Raw genomic sequence first — 9,212 nt, forward strand, 5'->3', positions numbered from 1 at the left:
TTTTGTGAAAGTATTCGCGAGTTGCTGCTTGGTTGAAATTGGAAGTAAATGAATCAAACCTTGGAAAATTTTCTCATGGGTGAGATGACAGTCAAGCTCTATATGCTTGCTTCTTTCATGAAATGTGGGATTGTGAGCCAAATGTATGGCTGCTTGATTGTCACAGTATATTTTGGTTGGACCATTAATTGGAACACAGAGGTCATGAAGAAGATATGTAAGCCACTGCACTTCACAGGTCAAAGTTGCTAATGCTCGATACTCTGCCTCTGCTGATGAGCGACTGATTGTGGTCTGTTTATTAGATTTTCAAGAAATCAACGATGATCCAAGGAACACACAGAAGCCTAAAGTGGAACGACGAGTATATGGGCATGTGGCCCAATCAGCATCTGTGAATCTTGTGAGGACATGTGAGTTTTGAGAAGGAAAGAAGAGCCCATTTCCTAGAGATCCCTTGAGGTATCTCAATACTCGAAGAGCAGCATCAAAATGAAACTTCATAGGTTGCGCTATAAACTGGCTCAATTGTTGTACAACGAAAGAAATATCAGGTCTGGTGTCTGTTAGATACAAGAGACATGCAACTGGGCGACGATAAGCTGCAGCATCATGGCAAGGCTCTCCTTGGTTTTGAGATAAACAAAGTGTGGCTTCCATTGGAGTAGATACAGGCTTTGCTCCAATCACACCACTATCAGTCAACAATTCAAGTGTATATTTTCTCTGATTTAGGACTATGCCTCGTTGGGAATGAGCAATTTCAAATCCTAAGAAGAAACGAAGAGGACCTAAGTCCTTGATCTTGAAAAGCTTATCAAGATGTTGTTTGACAGTTTGTATCTCGTTCATGTTATTACCAGCTAGAACCATGTCATCAACATACACCAAAAGTGCAGCGAAAGAATCATGAGTAGCTTTGGTGAATAGAGAGTGGTCTGTATTTGATTGAGTGTATCCAAGAGAAATGAGCTCTGTGGTCAGTCTCATGTTCCATTTGAAAGTTCGAAATGGCCTTGAAGGCCGATGCATGCAAGAGGGAAAAACAAATTTTTCTTTGCGGAATATACATGCACATCAAGATCATGCTTTAGGAAAGCATGATGTTACCTTGTTCGTGAAATCACCAGATGATCAAGGCCGGTCTGAAGGGTTCAGACCCTCTAACGTTGATCCACACCACCCACTCGTCTAGGTGAAAGAACTCCTTCTTGTGAAGCCACCGGATGATCACCACAAAGAGGCTTGCTAGACGCTCTATGTGTGAAGATGGAGGCTAGGTGAAAGTGTTTGAAAAAGTGAAGCTCTCAATGTGAAAGCTTCACAAGTGGCGCAGGAGAGAGGAGAGAATAGGCTAGGTTTTCAGAAAAACCCTTGGAGGAACAACTGATCACTTAGGCACATAAGAGGAGAGTATTTAAAATAAAATACCAATAAGATTTTTCTCCTAAAAATCTGATCATTAGGCGCCAGATAGGAGAGAGAGAAGTGGAGCTGTTTTATTTCAAAAATTGCTAACAGGCTCCTAGGATATTCTCTTGAGAATTGGTTCAAAACCTATTCAAAATTCTGATCAGAAATCTTCATAAGATCAGCTATATGATGCGCCCCATATAGCCCAAAAAGGTGACCAGATACATCTGAGTAGTTGCATTCAAATTTGAATCAACTCACTCAGATTTTCTCCCAACTGACTGAATCTTCTGAAGCTGATTTTGATGAGCAAATCTTGCTCACCAACAACCCAAATCAGCGCCATATATGGCATTGGATTTTGTCCAAAAGATTCTCTCATGATACTAGTGATTTGTTCCAACAAGATCTCATCTTATTCTTTTGTTATGAAACAACCTTTCATAGGCAATTCAAATTCAAATTCAAATATTTGAATTCAAACATTCAAATATTCAAATTCAAATGTTCAAACATTCAAATTCAAAATTCAAATTTCAAAATTTCAAAATTCAAAATTCAAATTTTCAAATTTCAAAATTCAAAATTCAAAATTCGAATTCAAAATCCAAATTTCAAAATTCCAATTTCAAATTTCAAATTCAAAATTCAAATTTCGAAATTCAAATTCAAAATTCAAAATTTCAAAATTCAAATTTCGAATTCCAAAATTCAAAATTTAAATGTTTGGTAATTAATTTAACTAATTAAATTAATTAGTAATGTCTTGGACTATCCAAGCCCATTACAATGAACCATGCGCCCTCCACCCCTTTAGGTGGAGTTCCAAACAACTTCTTGGGCTAATAACTATTATTAGGCCCAATACCTTTAATGCTAGAGCATCTAGACAATTAGGTGTTTGTGTGTGACCCATTAGGTCTAACTTAGCCACTGACATAAATGGGCTTAGGCCCAATAAGCCCACAACTCATCTAATGACAACACAGAGCACTAGCAATGCTTTGTTGCCCCAGAACTAGTTAGATTAATGATTTGATCATCCTATTAAACATATTTGGTTGCCGTACATATTTCCTTTCGTCTCGGTTACCTTCCCATAAAACCTAGGGTAAGGAAGCGTATCAACCCCTGCGGTTTAGGGTAAGCTTTATTCGAAATAGGGAATCTGCAATTTACAGACTCTAAAGGCAGATCATCTCATGATCTCTTTTACTATGCATAGATTCCCGAGTCCCTGTAAACGTCATCCCGATTTCTCCGGTTTACAGATAACCTAATCTCTCACAGAGATTTGACGAATTCCTTCAGCTTATCACCCTAGTCCTGTGTTCTTTCAGGACAAGCCCAACAGTATACCTATGAGTCTCCATGTTTCAGGCAGACGAGGTGCACAATCAAAGCATGCCTTCTAGAACACAGTCTAGGTAATAACTTCTGGTCTTAGGAAAAGACATACCCAAATATAAAGAGACTACTCTAATGATACTCTCTGTGAGAGTTCCTCATAGAGTCTCTTTGTAGGTCCGTTCAGTGCGAGCTATACCCTTATAGGTCCACCCACGACTTTAGCTGAGACATCTCCATATCTTTAGCACATGAGGTCTATACCTTGCATCCATATACAAGTAGATAAGTCGTGCTAGTCTTACCCGAGATTATTGACCCCATTCTCGGTATCTCTAGACTAGGAACATAAAATCAGGAATAAACATCCGGTATTCTTGAATCCTCATGATTGTGATCTCATCACAGATACTCAAGAGATACCTATTTTATTCCACGGGGTTTATCAAGTTATTCATAATATATTAATATTAATATCGAGACATTATTATGAAACAAGATAAAGAGTGCTTTTATTTATTTGCGACAATATTAAAAAGGTCTACATCTCTATCCTTATTTAATCATAAGATTGTCTCTAGGACACCCAAATACTAACACCATTCTCTACTCACTTGCTTAAGTCCATAGAGGGACTTTTGAAGCTTGCAAACTTGCTGGGAATTAGGTGTAAAAACTCCTTCTGGTATAGGCATGTAACATCTTCAGTAAGATTGCATGAAAAAACCAGTCTCAAGATGCTGCCATAGCTAGAAGAAGCCTAATGGTGGTGAGTTTAGCAACTGGTGAGAAGGTTTCAAAGTAATCTACTCCCTTCAGTTGATTGTAGCTTTTTGCCACAAGTCTTGCTTTGTAGCGAGCAATTGTCCCATTTGAATTGTGTTTTATTCTGTACACCCATTTGAACCAATTGGCTTCTTACCTTTGGGTAGATCCATGCTTGGTCGAACCGAGAGTTGCTCGAGAATATTTCTTTCAGAGAGCAAGAGTGTAGAGTAGTAATCAGGATTGCCAACATGAGCAATCTACTCTGACTAAGAGCAACCCTCTTCAACTATACGCAAGCGTACGTGTCAAGCAATATAGGGTATTATAGCCCCAGATTTATCGTCCTCAGGGAGTAGTTGTGAAGTAAGAAGCGCTAAAGGAAACTTAATTTGTAAAATGGAGCAATAAAAGAAATCACTATTCTCAGCTAAGCTTCACAAAGAGCAATCTCTGGGCAGCTAGTTAAACAATGTTAACCATTCTGAACCAGATGAAAGCAGTGAATGACTTAGCATGGTCATCGAATAAAATGGCATCAATTGAAGTAACTTTAAGAGCAGTCAACGAAATGAAAGTAAGAGCATCAGCTAGTAAAACACAGTTCAGTTATCGTGAGGAAAAGGTTGTGATAGGAATTTAGTTAAGATTAATTTCAGGAAGAAAAAGATCAAGTAGGTGTTACGGGTTCTATGTTTTCATCCCTTTGGTTAACCCTGCCTGGTAGCATATTTTACAAGTGTATTTTGCTCCTTCCCTTGTTTTGCTATAGGTAAGCAGAAGGTAAGGCCTTACTCTCCACGTTACTCCATAGTACTTGGAGTTATATGCAAGGAAACCATGCTGCCTTCTCAAAAGAGCATGGATTCACATGGCAGTGCTCCCCATTCCAGGTGTTTATCCCTCCTTTCTTCAGGCTAAACTACCCCAGGATTTTGAGAATGCTCCACACGCCTTTGTCAGTGTTTCATCAACCGAGTGGTCCCGGGATGAGGTTGCCAGCCCAAAGGGTTTCACAAAATCAACAAATTAAACCAAAGAGCAACTCAAAATTCATTTATAAAATATGTGTTCCTTACAAAGCTATCCTAAGACAAAAGGGATTTCTTCTATGGAACCCTCACCTACTTAGAGGAAGTTAGCTCCTAGTGAGCATTTTTACAAAGAAATAAGAAAACAAAGAGATAACCAGTCCTAGGATGGGTGCTGATCCCCTTTATGAGGATTGCTTGTTCCTTTTATAGGGTTCTTCATTTGATCTCCATTGTTCCTTTCATCAAGGGTCGTGCTTTGTCTAAATCCTCTCTAATGGTAGCTTTGCTTCTTGCCAGCTTGGCCTTAAATGGAAGTGGTCCCCCTTGCTTTTGGCTCCCTTTGTGAGTAGGAGTATCGGATTCAGGGTGGCACCTCCACTCCTTCTGCTGTAGCTGACGTGGCGGCTCCCCATTGCTCAGCTTCTTTGCTTTCGTACTGTAGCAGAGGCAGCACCTCCACTCCTTCTGCTGTAGCTGACGTGGCAGCTCCCCATTGCTTCTTTTGACTGCTGTTGTACTATAGCAGACTTCTTTTTCCTTCCTGCGCAACACTCCTTCTTCTCTCTTCATTTTGTGGTTCCTTTTGATGGGCCTTAGGTGTCCTGAACAAAGCAAACTAACCCAATAGTCATATGTGAAAAAGATAATGTTAAATTTGCTCCAGGTCTACCTTAATTCCCACTTTCGGCATTGCTCTGGTCCACTATTCAAAACAGTTGCTCTATATGAAAAGAAGAAGGTTAAATGGCGTGATTTATAACCAAAACATGGGTTTTGTGGAACAATTTGCACTTAATGGGCCTCAACTCTTGAGGACTATCAACACCCCAAAACTAGATATTACTCGCCCCGAGTAATCCTTCACAACCAACAGTCTTCTTGTGACAGGCTAATGCTCCTTGAGATTATTGATGAAGAGTTAACTTAATTCCTTCCATCGCTTCATTAGAGCACTCATCTGACTTGAGAGTTTCACCAGCTTCATTGTGTGTGTGAACTCTTCCACTCTTTTAGTCAGTTTCCCACAGAGTTGCTTCCGGATTGATCTTTTTGGCTTGATTTCTTTTTTCTCTTACTTTCTAGCTCCTTTCTCTATTTCTTTCTTTTCAGGTCTTTTAACTGGAAGTCAATTACCCTTGTCTTTGCATAGGGCTGACCTTCAACAGTATGCTCTTTGAGCGGCTCTTGCTCATACCTTGATGACTTGAGCTCTTTGAGCGAAATTTTTGGAGCAGAGGAGCTGACCTTTTTTTTTTTTTTTAACCAGGAGCTGAGGAATTTACTTAAACAGCCTGAAGTTCTTTCCTTGGTAACTCAAATAGTCCACTGAATAACAGAGTGTCCGATTTTTGGAGTGCTGCTTTTTGTGCATGGTGTTGCTCCAAATCAGAGTGATGCCCTATGTTGCTTTGTTAGAAACTGTAAACTCTTTAGGGCATCTCAAGGAGCAGAATCCTGGGCAAAAAGAATCATTGAGTAGATCAGGACACTTAGGACAGTAAACTTAGCAAAAATTAAAAACAATATATATAATTTTTTTTAAAAAAATAAAACTGGGTGGCGAATCCCTGGTACACCACAGAAGTCATTTATCTAAGAGCAAAATCAGTAACATTTCACCACAAAACTTTCAAGCATTCATTCCAACAGATTTAAACAAGTTAAAAAGGATAGGGAACGAATGAACCTGGGGTCACCGTAGCGACCCTTAATGTTCTCCAGTTTCTTGTCTTGCTCCGCTAAACGGAGCATTTGTTATTGCTTCTGGAGGGAAGACATTTGGAAACGGTGGATATGGAGTTTGTCCCTTGAATTTTTCTCCCCAGTTACTGGCGAAGATTTGATCCCGAGCTCGGTAGTACAATCGAAGTTGAATTTCCTCCTCTTTGCTTTTCATCAATTCATCTTTCAAGAGCCCGATCTCCTCCTTCCATTCCTTCCTGCTTTTTTCGTGGGCTTGCTCCCTCTCTTCCATTCTCTTGTTCATCATCTCTACTGCTTTCACCAGGTCTTTTACCGTGTTTTGCAAGGTTGAGGATCCCTCTCCTTCCTCAATCCTTTTTTTCTGCGGCAGTGATCCAGCATTTTTTATCTGGTCAAGTTCATTCTGCAAGGCCATCTTTTCTTTGTTGATGACTAAGCTGGCTTATTTCAGAGATTGCAGCTCCCTTCCAACTGTGTCTTCTAAGGCTTGCACTTAAGTGGCTAGAAGGTCTGCTCCGAGACCAAACATAGTTTGACATTGAGTTATGTCAGTTGTCTCGACTAGGAACTGCCTTCGTCCACCCCTTGCAGGAGCTCTCTTAAAGGGAAGTTTTTCCCTTCTTGGAGTTTTCTGAGGTTCTTCCTTCACATTCCCCGAAACTTCAGCTTCCTCTTCTTCCCTCTTTCCTTCTTTTTCTTTTTTCTCTTCTTTTTCTTCTTCCTCCTCACTTTCCAATCCTTCATTGTCTCTGATTCTTTTTATCGTGGACTGATCAATGTCCGACCCTTCTGGAATGATTTCATCCGAAATCGGGATGTTGGCCTTTAAACCAGCCCTCTTGCACATTTCAGTGACCAGACAAGGGAAAAAGAAGGGGGAGTTTCTTGGTGCATTTGCCACCAGTTGTTTGTAAACAATCCTCCCAACATCAAAATTCTTCTTAGTTAAGATGCAGAAGACCAGCACTGCTCTTTCCCAGTTCACTCTAGAGTCGTTGCTCACGGGAATCAGACGGGAGTTAATAAAATGCATCCATACCTTTGCTTCGAATTTGAGTTGCTTCCTAGGGATGGATTCCTTAGTTCCCCAGGTTGCTCCCTCTGATCCTATTTCTTGGAGCACTTCTCCAGTTACGGCCTCATCCCCTCGGCCAGCACAGTATCTATCGAACTCATCTTGTTCGGCAGGAACTGAAGAAGTGTTGTATGCTTCGTTGATTTCTTCAGAGGAGAAGTCTACTTTCACGCCTCTAATGAGGAGTTTTGGAAGATCTTCTTTCTTCATTCCCTCCAAGAATGCAGTCACGAACTCAGTGCGAGCTCTTGAGGGAGGCTCAATGAAGAGTTCCCAATCCAGTTCTGCTATATCCTCGGTCAGCCATCGGTCGAGATCTCCGTGTTTGGAGCTACTGAGGACTATGCCCCGTTCTGGTATGACTGTACGGTTGACTGTGGTTTGCTCAGGTTTGAGCTTTTTCCCTGTTCGGGTGCTCTTATTGGAGATAGAAGCAACATGTATAATGGCATTTGGACGTGTCATGGTGTAATGTTCTGAGTAGGAGGGATGGAGTGGGGAGTAAAGGTTGGATTTTTGTGGGTTGAAGGAGAAAAGATTATGAGAATGAAATAGTAGTTCTGTGTTTATAAAGGAACGAAGGGGAGGATGGGAAGGTTAAAACGCTATGTATGGTGGTGATCGTGGCTTTGCTGAGTGGCGGATATGGGGTGGAAGAGCATCTGCTGCACATAAATGCCTGGGGAAAAGCAACTGTCCTCTGCTCTGACGGTTTCTTCTTTTTGAAACTGCTACTCTCGCTTGATTGGAGGGACGTGACAGCTCGACGTGGAGCTATTATCCTTTCGTTGCTTCCGCCACTCGGTTTTCTCTCTCTTTTTTCGCATGCGGCCCATTGCAGGCCCTTGGGTTAAAAGGGGCAAGTGGATCAGCCCAATTAGAACTTGGTTTCTCATTGAGGGATCAAATTCTAAGTGTTGGTTGCTCCTTGCTTTTGGGATCAGGTTGCTTAAGAGCAACCCCAAACTAGCTTCCTGCAATGGTTAGCACATTAATTTTCTCAAACAAAGACAATAATAATAAAAAGAACGACGTGGAAATAAATCTGGGTTGTCTCCCAGTAGCGCTTCGTTTATAGTCTTAGCTCGACTTGTTGCTCCTTGAGTCAGACTTCAGCTGGGTCATCGAGATGAGAAGTTAGTTTCTCATGCTCCTTGATCCCTCTATTATACTTCTTGAGTCTGTGTCCATTTACCCTGAGCGTTGCTCCAAATGTTTCATGAGCAATGGCAAATGCTCCATTGGGAAGTGCTTCAGTGATTGCATAAGGTCCCTCCCATCTTGATTTCAACTTTCCAGAAAACAGTTTCAATCTGGATCGATACAGCAGCACTTTGTCTCCAACTTCTAACTCTCTCTTGATAAGCTTTTTATCGTGCCACTTTTTCATCTGCTCCTTGTAGAGGTTGCGTTTTCATATGCCTTGCTTCGGAATTCTTCCAATTCAACCAACTGGAGCAACCTCTTTTCCCCAGCCATTCTGGAATCCATGTTTAGCAATGTGATGGCCCAGAATGCTTTGTGTTGAAGTTCCAGAGGCAAGTGACACGCTTTTCCAAACACCAACTTATAGGAGGAGCAGCCAATGGGCGTTCGATAAGCTGTTCGATACGCCCATAGGGAATCATCCAATTTGTTGGACCAATCTTTTCTATCTGGGTTTACGACCTTTTCCAGGATTTTTTTTATCTCCCTGTTGGACACCTCTTCCTGCCCGCTGGTCTGTGGGTGGTAAGGGGTGGCAATTTTATGCTGCACTCCATATTTCTTCAGGAGCAATTGGAATTGTTTGTTCACGAAGTGTGTACCCCCGTCGCTGATAATTGCTCTAGGGGTTCCAAATCGAGTGAAAATATTCTTTTTGATGAACTTCA

The 9,212-nt window shown here is 41.2% G+C and overlaps 1 protein-coding gene across 1 annotated transcript; it reads right to left on the bottom strand.

Annotated features, from left to right (window-relative positions):
* Positions 1 to 309: 309 nt before the first annotated feature.
* On the bottom strand, positions 310 to 990 carry LOC133315703 (uncharacterized mitochondrial protein AtMg00810-like). Its single transcript, XM_061517379.1, has one exon. It carries the CDS (start codon positions 988 to 990, stop codon positions 310 to 312), a length of 681 nt encoding a protein of 226 aa, XP_061373363.1.
* Between the last annotated feature and the right edge of the window lie 8,222 nt (positions 991 to 9,212).

The sequence above is a fragment of the Gastrolobium bilobum genome, unplaced genomic scaffold (assembly GCF_033153095.1).
Source record: "Gastrolobium bilobum isolate Gb01-03AN ecotype WA unplaced genomic scaffold, APGP_CSIRO_Gbil_v1 utg3766, whole genome shotgun sequence".
Taxonomy (NCBI): Eukaryota; Viridiplantae; Streptophyta; class Magnoliopsida; order Fabales; family Fabaceae; genus Gastrolobium; species Gastrolobium bilobum.

Excerpts from the sequence above, each read along its gene's own strand:
- LOC133315703 (XM_061517379.1), bottom strand. The coding sequence starts at position 990 with ATGAGACTGACCACAGAGCTCATTTCTCTTGGATACACTCAATCAAAT.